Genomic DNA, 25,170 nt, shown 5'->3' on the forward strand with positions numbered 1-25,170 from the left:
CAAACTAAATATTTACTGAAAAATTTCAACATCTGCATGTTTTCTCTTCTTTCGAGATTTGTAATGTTAAATCTTTTCTTATTAAAATAAACGTTTAATAATAGTTTTGCTTAAACACTGAATCCAGAACAAGCAGAATATAAAATAATAACAAAATCTGATAACACTTTAGTTTAGGGATGACATATTAAGAGCTAAACAAGTTTACTAATTGGCTGTTACTTAGTTATTAGTTGGTATTAATGAAACACTTATTAATGTTTATTAAGATTTCAGTGTATGCGCAAAAACATCTATTGTAATCTCCACTACTTTAATGGGAAGAAAATAGTTAATGGTTTAGTACTTGCAGAATATGGCCTTAGACAAAACTGCATCAAAAGTACTTTATAAATACTAACAAAGATGTAATTAAGCACTTATTATGCATTTTACTATTAACTATATGTGGTCCCTAATGTAAAGTGTTACATACAAAAATAAATGTTAAATAAATAATCTAATAAAGTCTCTATAGTCTATCTGTAGTCAGTGGGCAGCTCTAATACACATTTGATATGATCTCGTGGGCCAAATATAATTATATCACGGGCCAAATTTGGTCCCCGGGCCTGAGTTTGACAGGTCTAGTCCATGTTCTTTTTAGGCTATAGGGGGCCTTTAATGAGAAACCTAACCCTAACTTTGCTACTTAAAAATGTCACTAGCAAGAAAGATTAAGCAATAAACGGTGCAGAAAGGACGCAACATCAGCTCCTTAAAGGAAAATAAGAAAAATAAATAAATACAAAATAATAATAGAATTAAACTGTGAGAATAAGAGCTGTGCCTGTATGTTTGTAAGTTAACAGGAACTGCAGTTGTACACTCACAGTTGATTAATTTAACATGTAAACAATTAAATAATCAGTTTTATTTCTGATCATGGTTCCTCTGAAGACTCAGATCAGATTTTGTGGTTTGTGTGTCATTAATATTAGCTCCAGAAATCCAGTCAGATTTTGTTGTGCATGTAAATAAAGCCACTAATTTCTCCCATTTTGCATCTCCAATAATCTTTTATCTCTTATTTAGTTGGGCTGAGGCAACTAAATAATGATTAAGATAATTGTCAAATAATTTATCAATAAAATTTTGTTACCTTCACAATACAGGCTGCAAAACATGCGCTGTAGAGGCTTTTGTATATTTCCATTTCCAATTTTTGCTCTATCACGATGTCCTCAAGCAGCTTCACTTCACTTCATCAGGCTTTTTACAAAAAACACAGCCTTTTTGCAATTAAAAAAATGGGATCAGTCAAATCAAATGTAAAAATGCAGCTATTCTAAAATAAATTATTCAGAATTTTTAATTAAAATACTGTTTAGTAGTGTTTTTTGGTAAGTTGCTTGGTAAGTGTTACTGTTATGAATGTTTTCAGCATATTTAAGTAGACATATATTAGAAATGTAAGGTAATATTTGAAATGTGATGCTGTTTTTTTTGCTGTAATACCTTGTACGTGTGGAAAATGGACACTTAACAATCTATGCTTAAATAATCTCCAAACGTATAGCCAAATAATACACATTTAAACAAATAATATAAAACTTAATTGTCCATAAATCCATTGTAGATGTTCTCAAAAACCACATAAACCTTTTATAGAGCACTTCTTATTGTAGGGAGCAAAGTACAAACATGGATTGCCAACTAAATGGACGCTTATCCCCCGTTTTTCAAAACATATATTTTTTTTTGTAACCTCTGACCGATGCAATTTGTAGTTATTAAAGCTTTTTTTTTATCGTGCATTTTGATATATTTGGTCTTGTTTACTTACCAAACTTGTCACGCCAAATATTACCCGCGTGGTTTTCTTTCTACTACCTGATTTTCACGCAGTAACCAATCAGAATGCGTTGCCTGGGATCCACGGACCAATAGGATCACGGCATGGGAGGACCCGGAAGTAGTAACAATAATAAAAGAAATTTACGCTTTTTTTTTTTTTATTTATTTATTTTTTGACAGCGTAGTTTCCATTATTAACATCTTATTTATATGTATCTAATAAATTAATGTAAAATATAAAAACAAGGATTATAATTTTTGTCATTTTATTTTGACCAGGCTAATCATGTTTACGTTTACCTGACGTTTACCTCCGAGTAGCGTAATTGCGTAAAATCACTTAACGATGTAGTTTTAAATCCATTATGTAATTAAAACTGAGATATTGTAGTACCAATTCACACACAAAATAATGCAGACAAGAAAAAATCCGTAAAAAGTGGCATCTTTATTAGTTAACAACCTGACAATGTGAAGTCTACTGCATGGAGAGCAAGTAAGCGTAGATCACAGGTCAAAATTAGAGTTAAACTTTTTAAATTCCCAATAAAACTCAACATTTACAACAGTCGCTAGTTTAGAGGAAGAATAAGAATCACCCTTGGTACACAACAAGCATGGATTTTTTTGGAAACCGAACCAAAATCAGGGTTGTAGAACTGAAGCTTCAAGAAAATTAAACATGCCAAATATAACTCAAAAAAGTTTAATTTATAGTAAATCTTTTTTTAAAAACAACTAATTCGTCGTTTATACAAAAAGCAGGGTACATTCCGATGTGTATGAGAGGCAAGGAGCACGGCAACGTCATGCACACACACACAAATTAAACAGAAAAGCAACTGGTAACACAACTGATTTAAATGAACCAAATCATTCAAAATAAAATATATGCTGAAAAGTTAATTATTATAGCAAATGTGGGTGTTAGAAAACAGAACAAGCAATATGATGAACTGATGAACTCATGACAACAATGCATCTACAATTTTATCTTTTATACGCACAGGAATGTTGGACAATTTTATTAAAATACAAAAATAAAATTCAAAAAAGAAGAAGACACCCACAATACAGAACTGTAGTCTGACGAAGGGGTAAAAAGATTCCACGTGGCATTCTTGGCAGTCTACAGCAAGTGACCGGAGTACTGCTTCACACTAGAAAAGAAGACACGGAGAATTATTAAATACAGTTTTGATTCAAATGAGTTTACAATGACATAGTAGGGAAAATTAGACACATTTATGAATCAAAATAGAAGTGGTTTGAGTTAGGTCTGTCACGATACTGAAAGTTTTGCGATGTGGCTGAACTGAAATACAAATATTAATGCGATAATTTAATATAGGGTACATTTTGACTCAATAAATTCAGATATAATAATCAAAAAACATGCTTTAATTCAGTACTGATACGGCCAAATAAAAACAGGGCATTTTGAAATGTGTTGCCAGATATGAGGCTTCAACACTAGAAAAGAAGAGACAGAAAAGATTAGTTTTGATTAAAATGCGCTAACAGTGGCATAGTTAAAAAAAATTAAGACACATTTATGAATCAAAATAGAAGTGGTTTGAGTTAGGTCTGTCACGATACTGAAAGTTTTGTGATATGGCTGAACTGAAATACAAATATTAATGCGATAATTTAATATAGGGTACATTTTGACTCAATAATTTCAGATATAATAATCAAAAAAACATGCTTTAATTCTGTTCTGACATGTCAAAACAAAAACAGGGCATTATGACAAGTGTCAGTGTTGCCAGATATGAGGCTTCAACACTAGAAAAGAAGAGATAAAAAAGATTAGTTTTGATTAAAATGTGCTTACAATGGCATAGTTAAAAATTAAGACACATTTAACAATCAAAATGGACGTGTTTTGAGTTAGGCCTTGTTAGGACTACACGAAAGGAAATAGAAAGTGGAACGTTTTGAGACTTGAGATACAAATATTAATGCGATATTTTATTATAGAGTACATTTTGACTCAACAGTTTTAGTTATGATTTAAAAAAACATGCTTTAATTCACACTGAAACTGTTAAAATAAAAACAGGGCATGTTTATGAAATGTGTCTGTGTTGCCAGATATGAGGCTTCACACTAGAAAAGAAGAGATAGAAATGATTAAATAGTTTTGATTAAAATGGCATTGTTAGAAAATTAGACACAAAATGGAAGTGGTTTGAGTTAGACCTGTCACGATAATTACTATTGCAACTAAAAAGGGCTACACAATGTTAAAAAATAGTTCCTGTATTACCAGATGACATCACAAGGTGGAACTGAGTGTTTTGTTTAAGAGAAAACCTAAAACCACAGCCTAAAAATGCCAGATTTGTGCGTTAACGTGTGAATTAAACAAAACACAACTCCGGGAAACAACATTATAACAACAACATTTCTCTGTAACAGCTTTTTCACATTTTATGAAAGGCTTTAATTCTGCATTTTTAACATTTTGTGCGTTTTGTGTCATTCCCGGTTTGTCCTCCGTGCCTCAGATTTGTGTTTTTGCAAAGACTCATGGGTAAAAAAACAGGGATAGCAGAGCGATTAGGCTACAAATATGGCCGTATGTTTACACAGTCATACCAAATGTGTGTGGGGACTCCTGGGGGTACACAAGCTGTTACTTATGAGTTTGAAAAATATGTAATTGTAGTATTTTCTGTTTTTGTTGAGGAAGGAATTGCTAATATGCTAGTAAACAGATTTATGCTGATAAGCGTCGCTATTACAGAGAATTAAAGAGTATGACACAAAGCTTTCGGAGAATAATTGACGTTTTATACAGTCTCCCATAGCGTTCTGCTCCAGTCAAATGAAGCTCATCGAGGCGGGTGGTCACAGGGGCGAATTTGGAGCCGAATTCAATATTCAGACTTCATTTACGGGCAAAAAAGCAAAATTAAAGCCTCACGATCATGTAGAGCGGGTTAATAAGAGCATTTTAAGATCAAAAATGACAAGGCTCACAGCAGCAGTTACAAAGAAAAAGGGTGATAGTTTTTCAATGTAAAGTGAATTGGAGCCAGAGTCGATGGAGCCGGAAGTACACCCACGCTCACTTCTTATAGGGTTAGCTGTGTCTGTTTATATATACAGTCTATGGGGGATATAAAGTAAAGTAATTTCCATATTATCCTAAAGTTTATCGTGATAAGTCTAGAAAGAGGACATTGATTAGGGATGGGCATTCGATTAAATTTTCTTAATCGGTCGTTGGGAGAAGTAACGATTATCGATTAATGTAATGTATAACGTAATGTATAACGTTTTTATAATAAAATTATCATCATTATCATTATTATCTGCACTTCAAATCTGCATAAATAAATTCAACTTTATGACATATAAACCCTAACCGCTCTAGAGCCACATCAGCCCGTTTGACATTATAATGTGTTAAATGCAGATTTGTGCAAGTCTCACAGAAACAAAACTTAAAACCGCATGGCTAATTTGCATAAACTAAGTGAAGCGGTCAACATCTGTCGGACTAAAGGACATGACTCAGTGGAATACAGGTTAGTGTGACCAGATTTGCGTTTGTCAAAACCAGGACACCGTCCGGGGGGCGGGAGGTGGGGACTCGTCATCGACATTGGGCTACTCTCACCTGGCAAAGCTTTTTAATGTTTTTTGGTGTCCTGGTGAACTTTGAGGTCCCTGACACCGCCACTGAACACCGAAACATATGTACTGCTTTATACACTGTGCACATGGCCTCAGACTTGTCTCGATTGGGACGGAAAGCAGGGAATTTCTTGTACAAGTCATCGTTAAATGCGCATTTACACTTCGGCATGTTGCACGCTGACCGACTGTTTGTGTCTCGCTCCTTCTGAGTGCACAGAGAGCTACGAGAGACGCTCAAGTTTAATGGCCCAATGAAAGATCATGAAAACCTGGACATTTGCATCACTTTATTAAAAAAAAACAAAAAAAAAAACCCCGGGCAGCCAGGACAGGACATGAAAAATGGACGTTTGGTCACCCTACGCTACGCACAGCAAGCTACATTCTGTTTGTCGATTAAAAATGAACGTAATCGACGAAATTCTTAATGATCAGTTATCCATTAATCGACTAATCATGCCCATCCCTAATATTGATCATGTGTTGCATTTTTTCTGTATGAAAAGTGCTCTATAAATAAAGTTTAATTGACTGATTTATTGATGCTTGTTAATATTAGTCCATTGGTCAAATATGGACGTCTTTAAAGGAGTTCGAGGAAAAGTGAAGGGTGCATTGGGGTTAGTCCATATTCAAGCAAGAAAGGCTGCAACAACCAATCGGATTAACAGATCACTGAAATGATTAATGACTCATTTAAGAATCAAAAAGTTATAAAATATAGACTAGCTCAAGACAAAGCTTAATCAATAAACCATACATTGAGGTTTTGAATATAAAAGTAAGGCTGCTCGATTATGGAAAAAAAAAAAAAATCATTATCACGATTATTTTTGGTCAATATTGAAATCACGATTATTCATATGATTATTTTTTAGTTACACGATGCATTTATTCAGCATTTCTCTCTCAAAAAACACTTTGTTATTGATAATTTATACAAAACTGTCAAATTGAAAATAAAAATAAATGTAACTTAGAGTAGGTTTGTGAAACATAAAATTTATAAAATATACTTTGAACATGAAATAAGGCCTAGAAAAACAAATGTATCCAAAATAAACTATATCCAGTTGATTTACAATCTCTGTTAAAATAAAATAAATATACTTATTTATATAAAAAATATCCCAAAATAAATTTAAGCTTAGTAAAGTTAAAACTTATAATAAATCGTTTCAACTTATATGAGTTTAGGAAATCGTTTGACATGCAAATCGAAATTGTGATCAAAATTCAATTATTCAGTTCGATTTTTATGTAATTATCTCTATCGACTATGAAAATAATCTGAAGTTGCAATAAGCGTTGAACAATTTACAATAAAATGATCCAAGTGCACTTTTACTGACCAGTTTCGCAAATCAGTGACATTTTAAAATGTTTCTCTTCACAATGGACATTTAAAAAAACATCTTGGAGCATTAACATTTCAGAGAAGATTGAAATATGACCTGCTAAGCTCATAAACGAATCCCGTGCATTTCAGAACATGCTTGTCAAGGTGTAAGATCCACGGTTAACAGGTTTTTAGACAACAATCCGAACAAATCATCTCCTAAAAATGTCATTGTGACCACTGAAATGACGTTAGTTTGCGATTAATCCCGCAGCCCTACAGTTGAAGCAGTCCAAGCAGGTGCAGCAGACTGAAGGAGGAGGAAGAAGAGGAGGAGGTGGAAGTGGAGGAAGAGAAGGAAGGGAGAAGGAGGAGGAGGAGTAGGGAACGGAAGCAGGAGGAAGGGTTAGTTACCATGGCAACATAACACTACACTTGAAAACATTATCCGGTCTCTGAACATCCGAATTAGGCCTGTCATGATAAAAATGTACACGCCATCGTTCAGTGAATATGGACGAGTGAGAGTTTTTAAAACATACTGACGTCTGAGCTCGGTAACGCCTTAAAATTGTAACTGTAATGATGATTCTGGTGCAAATCGGGCTGTTATACTATTTTATTTTAATACCGATATCCAAAATTATCCCACAAATTGTAACGCAAACATGTATTTAATTTATTTTACCCATTTAATACGAAAATATTCCATCATTCTCATTGGTAAGTTCTTGTTTACCCACAGAGACTTAACATATCTTGGGTCTAGGGATGGTTTATCGTTTTTAGGTAATATCGACCCATTTCCCCTAGATATTGATTGATTGGATATCGAAAATTATGTCAGATTTGTCGTTGATATTTTTTAAAATTGCCCCGTCTGTGTGTGTAGATCTGTCTTTTTGAACCGACTCTTGAGTTAACAATTGTAATTTACACATAAATACATTTTCAGGGTATCTCCAGGTATGACTACCCCAAATTTAAGACCTTTTTAAGACCATTTAAAACCAACATCGCACCCATTATGCGGGCGAAAAACACCAGATCCAATTCTAAAAATTACCATTACTCACTGCTTTAAATAACAAAAATACTTTAATTATAAAATCTCATTCAGAACTCATTTATAGTTGTACGCATTGCTTGTAAAATGGCCAAAAAAACATTTATAACATTCTAACAAGGCAAACTAAGTATTGTTTGCACACACTCCAAATTAGGTGTTCATTCACATTTTTTTTGGTGGTTGTTGTTGTTTTGTTTCCTCCCTCTGTTCAACATTACACTTCAGCCCGGTTGAGTATACAAAAAAAAAGGCTAATGAAATTTAAGACCTTTGTGAAAAAAAAATAAGACTTTGACAGCATAATTTAAGACTTTAAGGCCTTAATTTAGTAACATGAAATTTAAAACCTTTTTAAGACCCCACAGCTACCCTGATTTTGTTATAATTCAACAAAAGCTCATTTTAAATTGTAAAAGTAGCTATAACTTGACATAAATTTGGTCCTCACTATGGATTCTAAAAAAAAACTCTTAACTAAGGCAATGGTTAAACTAATGAACTGTTAGGAGGGACAAGCTTCAACTAAAATAGAAATAACTTAATTTTTTGGACATCCATGGACATGAAAAAGTTGTCTGATTTAAAAGTATTTTCAGTCAGTGGGACCATGGTGCAAGTACATTAAACTTGAATTCTTACATAATCGGTATCTGGAAATAACGGTAATCAGCAAAAAAATAAAAAACAACTATTGGATATTAGTATCAGCTCAGAAAGTTTTAAAGTGCTTTTAAAGTCATTTATAGCAGCTCATTCTTTGTTTACTGTATGGTCTATTTAGAAGAAAGTTAATTAAAATCCATTTTCAGCGTGCATTCTGTAAAAAAATAAATACAAAAATAAAAAAAATCTTAAAATAAAAGCTATTATTCATCATTTTTTCATGTTGCGCCAAATCAACAAAGCAATAAACGTAATTCGGATTCTGAAATACAAAATGGTTTTCAATTTAAGGTTAAAAGGTTTGGACAAATACACACTTGTACTGTCTCATAATCAGGAAGTGCGCGTTAGGATGCTAGTTGTTGGCTTTACCGTCACGTCAAAACTCAAAAACACAATCCTCAGAGCAGTGAATAATTAGGTAAAGTGAGGAGTAACTTTGGACCACTGCAAACGGTTTCAAATGAACTACTTCTGTTTTTTTCTACGTCTTTGAGATCGTAATCGTGTAATGGTGTAATCGTGACAGGCCTAATCTGCAACACCACTTGTTTTTTTTAATGATTATTATTTTTTTCCCATTTTATTTTCAGATAGCGTGGAGAAAAACAACAGGGAGAAGGGAGAGGCAGTGTGTACCATACGTGTCTACTGGTTGCCAAGGGAGACAGAAGAGGAGGAGCTTGTGCCGTTTGGTAGACTGTGATTTGTTGTCGCATGAACTAACTAAAAACAACAAAATCACTAGTCTTCCACACAGCAGCAGCCAGGGAAGAGTCAGTCCACTCCCTGCTTCACCAAAATGACCTGAGGGCTGCCATTTCTAATAATTACACATATGGACGTTTAATTACACAGTCCATTTGAACAGAGATTTGCAACTAAAGGTGGGCGGAATTGACAGAAAATAAGGAATTGTTTGGTTTGTTTTGCATTATCCCGATGGTGGATTGGTGCAAATTTCTGTTTTTAAGCTCTCTTTTTTCAGAGTGAGGAAAAATTTGCACTGTTGTCATAGCAATTAACAATTCAAAGCAATACCATGTCATCTGAACGGCGAGATGCCCTTAAAAATTTCACTTTTTGAGCACAATTTCGAAGCTATTACCCATGGGTTTCAAAGCGATGAGAAATAATTGGCGCTGTTGTCATAGCAATTAACTATTCAAAATGAAATAATACAATATCGTTTGAAGGGTGTAATGTCCTCAAAACGGCGTGGAGTCATTCAATTTCAGCTTCCTGTTTTTATGCGATATTTTGAGGACCTTTTGTAGCTTTAAATAGTTAATTCCTATGGCAACGGGCTTAATTTCTTATCATTCTGACACCCATGGATAAACAGAAAGTAGAAGCTCATAAATAGAAAATCTAATGTCATTTTCGTATCCACAAAAGTGAAAAAAATCACTATTTGCAAGTAAAACTGTTCATATCTTGTAATTGATGCATCGCCCATCTCTAGTTACAAAAACGTAGAATTTAGTCTCGCCACTCAAAGCCATTTTGTGCAAGAGGAAGGTATGAACTAGTTGCAGATTGCATGGGAAAGAAAGGTTAAGGGTTAGTGAAAGTAAACAGCAGGCAAAAAGAATACACGCAACATTCCCATATCAAGAAGAGTGCGTTTTTAGATCGGTGTTGTGTCGAGATTTTTTAGGCTAAAATTGACCAAAGAAATGCCAAGACAATGCAAACAGAAACTTCAGTGGTCAAGTATCAGCCAGGTGTTGTCACAATTTCAAACTTAAAATACTGATAAAGAAAAAAAACAAGTCAGTAACCAATAAAATGTTCGATAAAGTGAGAAATACACATGACCAATCCCTGTCTACTTCTACTCTAGTGTAATTTTCATCACAATATATTACGAATTTGACTACATGGGTTTGTATTATTGATAAAGACTGAAAACGATTTGATAATTATGCAAAAAAAAAAAAGGTCAAAGTGTGTGTCATTTAATTAATTTTCCAGCATCAATACCAGGTTACGAGGTCAGTCAGTGTAATTAATCACGTTTTAATCTCATAAATATCTAATCGTATGAAACAATCAATGAGGTTTTTAATGACGAGATCTACATCCAGTTATCTTTCAGTAAAAATATTGGGTTTGGAGACGATTTCAGACTGTAGAAAGAAAGATTTACTCATTTGTTAATTAAAAAAAAAAATCAATAAATGTGTACAATATTTGGAGAATGGGTGATGTAGTTTGATTTCTGAAGCTGAGCAGGTCCGGGCCTGGTTCGTGCTTGGATGGGAAAACCGAAAACCGCTGGAGCCACAATGGAGCAACAGTGGATTTAATGGGAAGTTTTGATGTGTCCTTAAGCAAGACACTTCACCCACATTGTCTAGTATGAATATGGCGTGTGTGGGTGAGCGTTGGTGATGATTTAACACCAAAAAAACGTCAAATTTGGTTGTTTAAAAGTCTGAAATAGTCTCCAAATCACATCATTTTAAAGACAGAGGATCGCTGTGGACCTCGCCATAAAAAAAAAAAACCTTAGATACACAATTAAATGAGTATCTAGTTAAAGCTGCACTGTGTAACTTTCCCGGTGGAGGCTCTTCTTCCTGCTCGTCTCCATGGAGATGTTACTGCTTTGCCTCGAATGCTCCTCAGCGGTTGTGTTTATTTAATTACACATTCGTACTGTGAGCGGGGTCGCCTCTCGATAGATCTGACCTGTCACGTGCTTGTCACCGTGGAGATGAAGTTAAACGTCTTAATGCAATACTCTGGGACATTCCAGGCCGAGCAGTGACATCTCCATGGAGACCAGCACTGGATATTCTCTAGGGGCTGAGCAAATTTGGAAAAATGTCCAGTTGAGATGATTAATATAGGCCTGTCACGATAATCACAATATCGAATTACTGTTTAATTATATCTTACGGAACAATAATTTTTGGGGGTCAATATTTGGAAAAATTTCTATTCTACAATAAAATTTGCTGTTGAGGGTCAAATACATAACTTCTACGACTCTTTATAGATACAAAATCACAACTTAAGTGCTTAATTCTACTATTTATTCATTGCAGTTGGTGTTTTTTAACTATATTTTAGAATATTTTTGGGATAATTCTACTTCAGGGTTGCTGTTTTAGTGGCATAAATTAGTTTCAATATTATCGTTTATTGTAGTTTATGTATTTTCTTCAGCAATATATAGTACTTCAAAATTTGTGATTGTGACAGGCAGAGACTAAGATAAAATGGAAGTAAAATGGAAGGATTCTGTGTTAGTGGCATAAATTTGTCTCAATATTATCGTTTATCGTCTGTATTTTCCTCAATAATAGATTACACTTCAAAATGTGTGATCGTGACAGGCCTAGACTAAGATGTTTTAAAATGGAAGGATTCTGCTCAGAGTTCACATAAACAAGCCCAGGCTCACATTTCAGACTGAAAGACTGAAATATGAACTGCTAAAAGAATTTTAAAAAACATGTATTTCCAAATATTTACAGGTCGAACTAAAGGTTTCGCTGTTTTTTCTTGAGACAGGAAAGCTATAAATTAAAAGATGCATTATGTAAGCTTTTGGTTGGGGGTCCATCACCTGCTTGTTTCTATGGATACGCCATTGCTCTGCCTGGAATGCTCCCTAATTTCTTTTCATTTGTAGATTTATGATGTAACGAAATTATATATGATTAAACTAATTATAGGAGGTCGGAAAAATGTCCTTTCCTTCTGACTACTGATCGAAAACGGCTGTAGGAATAAATAAACCAACATTTGCAGAAACTGAGTAACTTTTTGGTTGGGGGTCCGTCACCTGCTCGTTTCTATGGATACGCCATTGATCTGCCTGAAATGTTCCACAGTGCCACATTAAACCACTCTACTTTAGATTTATCCAATTACAAGTGGTTTTATAGCTCAAAAATACCTAGAAAAAGAGGAATTTTGGCTGCGAGTGGGGCCGCCTCTCCACAGATCTGACCTGTAACTTGGTTTGGTTTGGTCTCCATGACGGTAGAAAGGTTTAAAGCCATACTGTGAAACATTCAAGGCCCACGGAGAAAAGCATTTGACGGACCCCCCAGCAGAAAAGTTACCAGTGCACCTTTAAAAAAAATAAAGTCTAGAGAGTAAGGTAATTGTGTGAATTCTTGCAGCTCTATTCTTCACCCTCCACCTGAAAAGTTACACAGTGGGTCTTTTTACGTCGCGTGTTACAGCATCGATTAGTGCCAGACACCCTCACACCCGTCTCCAGGTGACACGGGACCCGTGCTGGGACTTGCCTGTTCTGTAGCAGGTACTGGGCGTTCTGGATCTGGTCTTGGGTCCCGGTGATGGTGATGATCCGGTCTTCGGAACCTTCCAGGGGCTCGTCGATCTTAATGGAAGCTCCGGACTCGTGGCGGATCTGCTTTATGCGCTGGCCCCCTTTGCCGATGATGGAGCCCGCGAGCTAAGAGGGGAAAGGGACGGGAATAGAAAAAAATAATTACACATTACCACAACGTGAATTCACCGAGAAGATGGCGATTGTGAGTCCAAAATGGCTAGAATCAGGACGTGAACAGATTTTCACTAGATTTAGGTAAATTACAGGGTTAGGCCGATATGGACTTTATTTTGTTGTTTTTTTGTTGAACCGATATCCGATATTTGACGATACCGATAGTCAAAGTCAAAAATGGCTAGAATCAAAACATGACCAGATTTAGAAGCTTATAGAGAAACGGATTTTGTTCCTTTCTCTTTTTTTTTTTTTTTTTTTTTTGAGCTGATACCGATATCCGATATTTGGCCTGCTGCTGTGTCCGATAACTGAAATTTACCGATACTGATAGTCAAAAAGATCAAATATGTACAGAATTTAACTAGATTTAGGTAGCTTAAAGTGCAAAAAAAAAAGAAAGAAGATTATTTTCAATTGGAAAAAAAGAAGCAAAAAAGCAAATGGTTTTAACGTTAGAATTGAGATTTGAACAGATTCTCACTAGATTTCTACATATATTAAAAAAGGTTTCTTAAAAATAGATCTTTTATGAATTTATCTCACTGTAAAACGTGCACATAATTTTAAATATCTGCATGGACTGTAGGAAACTGTGACGTGTTATTATATTTTACTAATGTTAACGATGAGCTAAACTGAAATGAAATGTGTATTTTTAGTGTCATAGGGATGGGCTGAAATTTCTCTTTTTTTCTCAAGCTGATACGATATACAATATTTGGCCTGCTGCTATGACCGATAAGTGAAATTTACTGATACCAATAGTCAAAAAGATGTTAACAATGAACTAAGTTGAAATGAAATGTGTATTTTTAGTATGTTCACCTGCCCAGCGACTGTTGTAGCTAAATCTGTTTCAAATAATTATTATCAAAAGATTATTGAATTTGTACATGGTCCCTGACAATACAGGGTTAGGCCAATATAGATTTTATTTTTTATTGAGTCGATATTTGTCAATACCGATTGTCAAAGTCAAAAATGGCTAGAATCAGGATGTGAACAGATTTAAGTAGAGGTTGTAGGGATGGGCTAAAATTTCTCTTCTCTTTTTTTTTCTTTTTCTGAGCTGATACCAATATCCGATATTTGTTCTGCTGCTGTGACCGAAAACTGAAATTTACCAATACCAATAGTCAAAAAGACCAAATATGTACAGAATTTCACTAGATTTAGGTGCAATAAAGATTATGTTTCCTTATTTTCAATTAAAAAAATAACAACATTTTTCATTTGTAAGTTGCTAGAATTGGGATTTGATCAGATTCTCACTAAATTTATACATATATTAAAAAATGTTTCTTAAAAATAGATCTTTTTATGAATCTGAAGTAGACCTGACTATTCACTGCAAAACGTGCACGTAATCATTTTAAATATCTGCCTGGACTGTAGGAAACTGTGACATATTACATTTTATTAATGTTAACGATGAGCCAAGTTGAAATGAAATGTGTATTTTTATTCTGTTCACCTGCCCAGCGACTGTTGCAGCTAAATCTGTTACAAATAATTATTTTTGAAAGATTATTGAATTTATACATAGTCCTGGACAAATAAAAAATAAACTAAACTTCCATTTAATCACTCTTCTAGCCTAGAACAGCTTTACTCAAATCAAGATCAACACTTCATTAGTAGGTTTCAGATGGTAGAAAGAGATATTGTACTGCTAGGTTGAAACCAGAGCCAGTTTTCGCTTTTTTTCCCAGTATTTTAAAATCAGAAATACAAGAAAAATCCACACATGTTGAACGTAAAGCTGTGCAGTCATGTGTTTTTTTAATGGAGAAGTCCACATCCAAACCTCCAGTAAAAGCATGTGGTGTGGAGCAGAGTTCAGACTTTGGAGGAACAATTTTGAATATTTTTTGCATTAAACTGCACAGATAAAAGTCTATGAACATTTATGAACAGGACATTAATACTGAAAACCATGAACGCCCAGCTCTAGCTGAACCTGAATTTTACCAACAGTGACTAGGCCCTCGAACCTGCCATCTTACAAAAAAGAAAAAAAACTCTTTCTCCTTTAAATACAAAAAGCATTCAGAAAATAACAACGAGAAACACAGCAATACTTTGAAATTAAACGTTACATTTTCTTCTGTTAGTCGCCCAGTTCAACATTTTTGGTCTTGTATCTTCAATTTACAACAATTTCATGAAAAAATGTGGAATTTTTCAGCAATTTCCAGTCTGGGTAATGTCAAGATTACAGCAATTAATAGCTGTCAGTCATTTTAATAATTGATTAATCCCTACAGATCTACTTCTAATGACACAACGTAGGAGACGAAAGCTGCTCAAAGCAATCTGTGTCCTAATCATATTTCAATTTTTACTGGTCAATAAATTGTCAAATAAAATTTAGTCATAAAAAAAAAAAAACTACATACATTTTGTTCTGACACACAAGAAGCCAAGTCACATGTCTAATCTACAGTGGCTTTTAAACATGAATTACAAAAACATAACTAATGGAGAGTATTTAGCGAATTCTTCCAGATTAACACAATCTGAAACACAACACAAACCACCCAACCCCTGGTACTCACGTCTTTGGGGATAGTCACTTGTGTGGTAATAACCGGACCCCCCATGTCGCTGTAGGAGCCTCGTCCTCCTGACAAAACACGAGGCGCAGCGTTAGTCTATGAAAGCACAGGGCACGCTCAGGACATATGTGCAATCTGCAGGCAGCAATTACAAATGATCACCTGACTGGTAGCTATCCCAGGAAGAGCTGTTGTCTGGGGAGAGGACAGAGGCACTTCCTTAGCATGTGTGAGATGTGTGGACAGTTAAGCTCTGCTCTATGTGGTCAGCTGCAGTGTAAATGCTACTGCCCTATGCACTGGTGGTGTACAGGCAGCCCCCCGGTGGAGTCTGGAGGAGCTAAAGCTGCTGTCCCTCCTCACAGCCACAGCACTGAGCAGAGGCCTACACTGTAAAAACATGAAGGTCACTTACCATAGCCCCCTCCGCTCTGTAAGAAGCACACACAGAGAGACCAGCGTTAGTCTTCATCCTCCTCAGCTCAGAGTAACGTCGCTCCACAGAGTCGACTGAACCACGAGCCTCCCAGTTTTCATAAAGAGACTCCTCCTCCCGCCCTCCCCCCTTCCTGTCTCTCCATCAGCCCCCATTTTCACCTGCTATTCAGCTGCTGCTGTCGCCAGGGCAACAGGCAATTCAGAAAGCTGTTGCTGAGCAACGGCAGGCAGTATCCTGCCAGCGCGCAGTCTGTCAACAAAGCGTTATTATCGCCTAGCAACCGTACGCGGCCACCCCCATCTCCCCACCCCCAGCATCCTCCTCTGAGCAGGAAAACAGGCGGGCCGTGAAAAGTACACAGTGAGAGGGCAATTAGAGCTCATTATTATGGGCTGTCTCCGGCTGGGACGATTATGGTCATTTAGGGGGACCACGCACCGACCAAAAACTACAGAGGCACGAGCAGCACTAGCGGGACTAGCGTGTTTTAGCATGCGCATTAGCGTGCACGTTAGCGTGTTCACGTGTACAGGTACATGCACCTGTGGCCGCATGTGAGTACACAGTGTCATTAAAACACAATGGACAATCACAGCGTATTGTCCGATTCTGAACTCCGACTGCGCTCGATTCACACCACCGTCCGATTAAAAGACACGAAGAGAAGCGGCGCGTGCGTTTAGCAGAAGGTACTAACCATGTTATCACTGTAGCGATCAGGCCGGCCTCTTCTGTCACTGTGGAGGAGAGGGCCATAAGAGTGAGTGCTACATGGGCCTGGGCCAACATGACAAGAGAGAGAAGAGAGAGGGAGAGAAGAGGAGACGGAGAGGAAGACAGAGAGATCAGGAGAGACAAGAGGTACAGAAAGAGAGAGAGAGAGAGAGAAGAGGAGAGAGAAAGGAGAGAGAAGAGGGAGAAGGATACAGAAAGAAACAGAGAGGGAGAAAGAGAGGGAAAGAGGGGGATAGAGACACAGCAAAAGACCGATGGAGAGAGTAAAGGGAGAGAGAGGAGGGAGGTACAGAGACACAGACAGGAGAGAGAGGAGAGAGGGAGAGGAGTGTGGGTGGGGGGTGGACACACACACACAAACACAAAAAAAGGAGGAGAAAAAAAAAAAAAAAAACACTTGACAACATCCCAAAGAAAATGTGTAGCCCGGGTCAAAGCGCACACACGCTGTGCAGGATTACAGTATAAACAGGTTTCCTCTGCACCATCTTCCCACACAGTCGCAGGAACAGCACTGACAGTGTTAGGGTGCGAGGAATGGCAGGTGGTGCTGGCCTGATCACAGCTCCCACAACTCAGGCTAAGAATGGACCACTACAGCAAAACACGCAAGCCTTCCAATGCACAAACTAGCTAGGGATGCAACATTTTGTAAGGAAAAAAAATGAAGCAATTGAGATTTTTCTGACAAGTATTGCGATTAGATTTGAGATTCATGTTTAAAGGTCTTATATTACACAAAATGAACTCTTGGGAGGTTCAAGTCATGTTATAATGTTGTTACTTTGTCAAAAACAGACCTGGAGTGTTTCGTTTCATTCACATGTTTGAGTCAGGGGTATGCAAAAATATTAAAATATCGATGTATCGTATTATTTAATATCAGGATACAGTATTGATATCATGGGCTGCTGTATCAATATATCACCAAGAGTATTTTTTGGTGTATTTTCCTAAATTATTATGTTACAGAGCTACAGTTTTGTTGCTTTTTTTAGAGGAAGGAAACTCATTTATGCGACATATTTGACATTTTCACAGTTTTGATGATAAAAATGTTTGTGTTTCATATTAACTTTGCACAAGAAGTGGTTTAACAAAGACTTTTAGTATCACAAACATGATTTAGCCTTTACTTTTTATACTGATTTGAAATATATCGTACTGAATCGAAAGTGCACACTGTATCGAGATATGTATCGTATCGTTGCCAATGTATCGATTAGGGGTGTGCAAAAACATCAAGATATCCATATATCATATCGTTAAATGTGATGATACAGTATCGATATTGTGGGCTGGTATATTTTACTACATAATTTTGTTACAGGTTTTGTTGCGTGTTTAGAGCAACAAAACGTATTTATTTTAGCTGTTTTAATGAGTAAAATGTTTGTGTTTCTTATTAACTTCGCACAAGAAGTGGTTTAACAAAGACTTTTAGAATCACGGCCATGATTTAGCCTTTATTTTTTATTGAACCGTATCAAATCGATTTGAAATGTATCGTATCGAGTCGAAAGTGCACTGTATCAAGATATGCATTGTATTGTGGCCTATGTATCGAGGAATGTATCGTATCGGTAACTTCTTAAATGATACCCAGCCCTTTGAGTAACTTTTTTATTAGTCTGTCTACATCTCCAAAGCTCAAAATGTTCTGTTCCACCTTGTGATGTCATGAAGCGGTAGTTTTCAAGTTAACAGCAACGTTTTACCTTAAGTTGAGTAGAAATCGGCAATTCCGGTCTCCAGCTGACTCTAGTGAAAGTGTGTGCATCTGTTTGAGCATCACATGACTAGGGTTGGGCATCATTAAGAAGTTGCCGATACGATACACAGGCCACGATACGATACATATCTCGATACAGTGCACTTTCAATTCGATATGGTTCAATAAACAAAGCCTAAATCATGTCTGTCATACTAAAAGTCTTCGTTTATTTTCCGTCTTGCCCAACCAATTTCCTGTGAGAAACACTGAAGTAAGTATGAAAAATGCAGATTTTAATCATCAAAACAGTGAATATATCTAATGTACAGCATAAAAGAGTTTTCTTCCTCTACAGAAGCAACGTAACTAACGCTGTAACAAAATAATTTAGTAAAATACACAAAAAAATACTCACGATATCGATACTGTATCATCACTTTAAACAATACGATATATTGATATTTTAATATTTTTGCACACCCCCTACACACGAACACAGCGTTTGGGTAAATAATTCCGCCTAAATAAGCAGAGTTTGTGTGCGTGTGAATGAAACAAAACAATTCCAGGTATGTTTTTGACGAGAGAAAAACATAACGGATGAGAAAATAGCGAATAGGCTTTTAAAAGGAGCATGAAGGAGCCACTACAGGAAAACTCAGCCTTTCTAATGCAGAAACTGGCTAGAGATGCAAGATGTCGTTTGTTAAGAGCATTATTTTTAGTACTGAGATTATATTTTCGATATGTTTGAAGAGTAAAAAGCCTCTAGAGTCCTAATGCATGCACTAGCTATGGCTGCACAAAAGGGCTGAACGATTTCTGAAAGATCCTTGTGTTTTTTGTTGTTTTTTTTTCTGAGAAGTATTGCAATTTGATTTTAATAATAGGATTCTGTTCAAATTTCACATTCTAAACATGTCCAAAAAAAAAGGCTGGAATACGAACTGACAAACTAATATAAGAAGAACATTACGGAACATGTTTGTACGGGCGTAAACTACAGGGTTAGGAGTTTTTATGCAGCGGATTTTGTTGTTTGTGATGGAAACTGCGGCGCTTCAAAAATTGCAGCCTTTGCGATTTGGATGGACACATATAAAACAACATGACAGAATATTTAGGATGTGACTGGATGGACTTGGGAGGAGAGAGGAAGAAAAAGAGAGGAGGAGAAACAAGAGGAGGAGAGGAGGGGGTGGAGAGAAGATAGTGGAAGCAGAGAAGGAGAGAAGAGAAAGGAGGCAGTGAGAAGGAGCAAAGGAGAAAAGGGGAGAGAGAGAGAGAGAGACAGAGAAGCGATGGAGGAGGAGCGAGGAGGAGAGGAGGGGATAGAGAGAGGGAGGAAGAACAGAGGAGGAGAGAAGAGAAAGAGGAAAGACGAAGAGGAGCAGAGGAGAAAAGGGGAGAGAGAACAGCGAGACGAGGAGTAAGGAGGAGAAACAAGGGTGGAGAGAGAAAAGAGGGGGAGTAGAGGAGTAGAGAAGGAGAGAAGAAGAGAGAGGGAGGAGGAGCAGAGGAGAAACAAGAGAAGGTGGGGGTAGAGAGAGTAGAGAGGGGAGCAGAGAAGGAGAGAAGAGAAGGAGGAGAAAGGAGGAGCAGAGGAGGAAAGAGGAGAGAGAAAAAAGAGGAGCAAGGAGGGTAAACAAGAGGAAAAGGGAGAGAGAGAAGAGAGAGAGAGCAGAGAAGTAGAGAAGAGAAAGAGGAGCAGAGGAGAAAAGGGGAGAGAGAACAGTGAGACAAGGTGCAAGGAGGAGAAACAAGAGGAAAAGAGGAGGGGTGGAAAGAGAAGAGAGGGGGAGTAGAGAAGGAGAGAAGAAGAGAGAGGGGAGGTGAGGAAAGGGGAGAGAGATGAGAGAGAGGAGGAGCAAGGAGGAGAAACAAGAGGAGAAGGAGGGGTAAAGAGAGGAGAGGGTAAGCAGAGAAGGAGAGGAGAGAGGAACAGAGGAGAAAATGGGAGACAGAAGAGAGGCGGAGCAGAGGAGGAGAGAAGAGAAAGAGAGGGGAAGCAGAGGAAAGAAGAGAAAGAGGAGAGAGAGCGGGTCGCAGGGAAGGAGAGAAGAGAAAGAAGAGGGGGGAGCAGAGAAGGAGAGAAGAGAAAGAGCAGAGGAAGAGCAAGGAGAAACAAGGAGGAGAGGTAGAGGGAGAAGAGAGGGGGACGAGAGAAGAAGAGAAGAGAATGGAGAGAGCGGGGGAGCAGAGGAAGGAGAGAAGAAAAAGAGGAGAGAGAAGACAGGGAGGAGGAGCGAGGAGGAGAAACAAGAGGAGGAGGAGGGGTAGAGAGAGAAGAGAGGGGGACCGGAGAAGAAGAGGAGAGAAGAGAAAGAGGCGAGAGCAACGGCACAGAGAACGAGAGAAGAGAAAAAGGAGAGAGAGAGAGAGGGAGGAGAGAAACTAGGGGCAGAGGAGGAAAGGGAAGAGAGAACAGCGAGAAGAGCGAGATGAGGAGCAAGGTGAAAAGATGAGGGGTGGAGAGAGAGTGAGGAGGAGGAGAGAGGAGCAGAGCATAGAGCATAGAGCATAGAGAGCGCAGTGTGCCGAGAGGAGAACGAGCGGAAGACAGAGGAGGAAAAAGAGGAGAGGGGAGAGACTTACTTTGACCTTTCGTCTGAGCCTCGGTAAGAGTCATAGTAACGGTCATCTCTGTGGGCAGATGGAGATGAGAGAGAGACGCAGACACACCCAGGCATACACGATGAGCACATGAAACACACTTATGAAATGACCCTGATCAAATCCACCACCACCACATCATAAGGCCAAACACTGTACAGTTAAAGTGCACACGACAGGTTTAATCGTCTAAAACTCACTTCCTCTGCCTATGTCAACAACACGGAGAAGACTATCCAAAATGCAGAGACAGTTCACGCGCAAGGAAGGCATTTTTCTGGCAGTTTATACCTTCATTTAAGAAAATTAAGGTGTTGTCATTTATTTTTATGAGTCTAATCGTAACTATTGTGCGATCTAGACATGTTTTGGCTGCGTTAACATTATGGTTGCCAGGTAACAGTTACAGAATTACCTCTACATGTGTCAAATCTGCTGCCCGTGTCCAAACAGGAGGTAAAATTATTAAACTTAACCCAAATATGAGAAGAGAAAGATTAGAAGAGGTTTAAAATTAGGGACGCGCTTGATCAGATATCAGCGCCAATACTGAAAAATTTGCTGGATTCATCAGACGGTTTCACTTCGTAGAAACCGTCTGACTTCGCCGTGTTAGGATTCGCTCGCTCGACGGTAGGCAGGTACTATTTAAACAATCGCTGATATTTGGTCGTGACGTATGTAATGCGCCGCTAACAGGGCTAACTGGTATATTAAGCTTTTCCCAAATCCTATAGGAAGAAGGGCAATAATGTCTTTCCGTTGATAAAATTCACCAAACATTCTCTTTATTTTGGCTTTAAATCCTCGATCTCGAGCCATATATTTATACTGAATGTATGGCTCTTCGCTGATTGGCTGGTGCCCAAACTTCTGGGGTTTTTGCGAGCAGTCTACTGTATTTTGATTCCTAACCACTGTTGGGCAAGTTACTTTAAAACTGTAATGTGTTATTTATGACTTGTAACAAATTACTTTGAAACGAAACATTACACGACTATTGCAGCACTTTTTAGTTACTCTCACCAAAATAACTGCAAAGATGCTGAACTTTTGTGCTGTATATAGACTGAACCAGGACTAAACCAGAACTGACCCAGGACTGAACTAGATCTAAACCAGGACTGAACCAGGTCTAAACCAGAACTGACCCAGGTCTAAACCAGGTCTAAACAGTGCGGAGTTCTGAGCTGGTCCTTTCGCTCGTGGTCACCTGACGGTCTACGCGGGCGCATCTCCGGCGTTTCACCGCTGCTGATATTGCGGTGATTTTAGCAAATTTGTATGAAAAAAACCCCACCACTTCAATCCAGGTTAAAAAAGCATTGTAACGTGCTTTACTGACATTTGTACCAAGTAAAATATTACATTTTCCCTGTAATGCCACATTACAGCAAAAAGCAACACATTACAGTAATTAATTACTTTTATAACGCGTTACTCCCAACACAGTTCCTGACCTAGTCACTGGAGAGAAATGAAATTGAGTGAAGGCACTTGGTCACACCAGCCTGACTAGGATTGAGTTTCTGCTTCCAGGAAATAAATGCAGTTCTTTGTCTCTGCACAGATATCGGTGGATATTTGGTACAGACAGTTAAAGCTGTTGTATATTATAAAAATCGGAACTGAAAATAGTCAATGTAATGAAGTTAAACCTGTTTCAGTGTTATGAGTAACCAACCTGTCATATGCACTTTAAATGTTATACAACTTTATTTGTAGAGCAGGTATGTCCAAACACGGCCCTCAGACCAAACAGTGCTTTTTTACTGCATGATTTTTTTTTTAAACTACCATGATAAAGCCAAAAAAAAAATTTAGTGGGTGCTTTTGCGGATCCAAGCATGAATAAAGCTCTTGTGGCCCATTCAAACATATTTCAATTATCGACAGCACCGAGCACCAGTCTATGGCCCTCTGCTTGGTCCATGTTTTTACACGTGGCCCTTGATAAAAAGTTTGGACATCCCTGCTGCAGAATATTCATCTAGTCTCATGTAGTTGTAATGTTACAGTGCTGGATCTTACCCTCCCCTGTGGTGACTCATGGGCATGTTACGGCTGCGATTGCTCCCCCTGCTGATGCTGCGGGGGTGGGGGGTGGGGGTCCGCGTCGGGGGCTCATCTCGTCGTAGTCGCGTCGCGAGGGGGGCATCGGACCCCGCGCGCCCCGGCTGGAGGACATCCTGTCGAAGCCCCTGTCTCCGCCCCCTCCGGAGCGACCGCCGCGCATCGGAAACCCGCCCATCAACCGCCGGCCCCCGCCCCTCTCGTCGAACATCATGGTGAAGCCCCCGTAGTCGTAGGTCTCGTCGTAGAAGTTCGGGTCGTAAGGCTGAGCGCGGCCTTTAATGGGAGCCTGGAAGAACAAAACCAAAACCAACAGGTTGCATTAAGACATTTGTGGAGGCGCTGTATCTGAAATATTTTTTAGGGTGGTGGTTTCTTTAGTTTTCTTTCAGGGTTTCCCCAAGTTTGACTACCCCAAATTTAAGACTTTTTAAGACCTTTTTAAGACCACTTAAATCAGGTATGTCCAAACTACGGCCCGTGGCCCAAATGCAGCCATCAGACAAATTTTTCTTGGCCCTCAGGCTTCCAGGTGAATTGGCCCAAATTACATTGCATCAATTAAAATTAACTTTTTACAGAAAGATTTTTGAAAATCTACCTTGATAATGCTAATATTTAATGTTTAGTGTGTGTGGTTTTAAGGATCTTCGCATAAATAAAGTGTGATGGCTCATTCGAATATGTTAAACATGCACATATTTTAATTATTCACTGTATTGAGCACCAGTCTACAGGCCCTCGTTCAGCCATCTGCTTCGTCTGTTTTTAGATATGTGGCCCTTCATGAAAAAAGTCTGGACATCCCTGACTTAAATGAAAATTAAAATCAACGTCGCACCCATTATGCGGGCAAAAAACAGCCAGGTCTAATTCTAATAATGACTAACCAACTACCCGTACTTTATCTAGAATCTAAGGCTACGTTTATATGATGACGGGCTGAACAGAAGACACAAAAGTGGTGTAACATCTTCACTTTTTACTCCGCGTTTAGACAAGCGTTTTCGGGAGGAAATCTGCGTGCATACGGTGATGCAAAAGTGTGTGGAATTGGATTGGGTTAGCATGTCAGGCGGCTCGGTGGTGATGTATGTGACGTAAACACGTGCGCGACACGAGCAGATCTGACCAGAGTTTTGCGTCTTGGGCAGTGTAGATCGGAACTGATTGTTTACTTACTGCCACCGGCGCCAAAAAACAAAAAAGTGTTTGCGCATGCTCCAAATTAGACGTTCATTCAGGTTACGTTATTTCACATTGTTTTTTTCCCCTCCCTCCGTTTAACATCACACTGCAGCCCGGTTGAGTAAACAAAACAAAAATACGCAAATGAAATTTAAGACCTTTGTGGAAAAAAATAAGACTTGGACAACATACTTTAAGACTTTTTAAAGCCTTAATTTAAGAACATGAAATTTAAGACCTTTTTAAGACCTCGAGGCTATCCTGTCTTTAGGTTTTGCAGTCAAGTTCATATAGAAAACTAGCATGTTAACAATGCACTTCCTGATTCTCAGAGAAAAAAGCACTTTAGATTAGATGCACAGTACACAGTCTCATTTTGACCTCAGGAGCTGCTTATACAATATATCTGCACATCTATTGATATTGATATTGAGGGGGGTGATCTACGAGTCTCTCTAATGCTGGAGTGTTTAGTAGTTACCATGGTGACACGACACACACATTGGCAAACCCTGTCAAAAAGTTTCTAAATAGTCTGAAAATTCTCCAAAAAACACAAAATGGATTTCAACAGCACATTTTCGTGAGTCTGATCAATACGAGCGTCCGTGGTCTTGTACAAGTGTCTGATTTTCAGCAAAACGGTGAGAGTGACTAACTGAAAAACTGCTGGCTAATGGCGTCTAGCCTGTGACTATAATTTTATTTCAGAGGGACTTGTTGAACAAGACAAATCAGCTCTCCTGTAGGTCCAGCTAAGCCAGGTCTTTATGTTCAGATTGTGTTATAATAAAGCA

At 38.0% G+C, this 25,170-nt stretch overlaps 2 protein-coding genes across 3 annotated transcripts in view; both read right to left on the reverse strand.

Moving 5' to 3' along the window:
* The window catches only part of qng1 (Q-nucleotide N-glycosylase 1), a 30,483-nt gene extending 28,599 nt beyond the window's left edge, over positions 1-1,884 (reverse strand). The window contains exon 1 of one of the 2 annotated variants that reach the window (XM_020927833.2): positions 1,826-1,884. Coding sequence is in view for 1 of the 2 variants with exons in the window: in XM_055162119.1 (XP_055018094.1) it covers positions 1,142-1,166 (25 nt within the window). In the remaining variant the exon portion in view is untranslated. Of the gene's footprint in view, positions 1-1,141; positions 1,225-1,825 lie in introns of those variants that run through there. The other variant, XM_055162119.1, reaches the window with a different exon arrangement.
* A 381-nt stretch (positions 1,885-2,265) lies between these two features.
* The window catches only part of hnrnpk (heterogeneous nuclear ribonucleoprotein K), a 39,720-nt gene continuing 16,815 nt past the window's right edge, over positions 2,266-25,170 (reverse strand). Inside the window, 9 exon segments of the mRNA XM_055162076.1 lie at positions 2,266-2,996; positions 12,830-12,999; positions 15,612-15,679; positions 15,774-15,806; positions 16,027-16,042; positions 16,748-16,787; positions 21,095-21,142; positions 23,144-23,198; positions 23,201-23,474. Coding sequence (XP_055018051.1) covers positions 2,966-2,996; positions 12,830-12,999; positions 15,612-15,679; positions 15,774-15,806; positions 16,027-16,042; positions 16,748-16,787; positions 21,095-21,142; positions 23,144-23,198; positions 23,201-23,474 — 735 coding nt within the window. The 3' untranslated portion in view covers positions 2,266-2,965.

Source organism: Boleophthalmus pectinirostris, unplaced genomic scaffold (genome assembly GCF_026225935.1).
Source record: "Boleophthalmus pectinirostris isolate CB_2022bp ecotype Guang Dong unplaced genomic scaffold, ASM2622593v1 HiC_scaffold_4, whole genome shotgun sequence".
In the NCBI taxonomy this organism is placed as follows: Eukaryota; Metazoa; Chordata; class Actinopteri; order Gobiiformes; family Gobiidae; genus Boleophthalmus; species Boleophthalmus pectinirostris.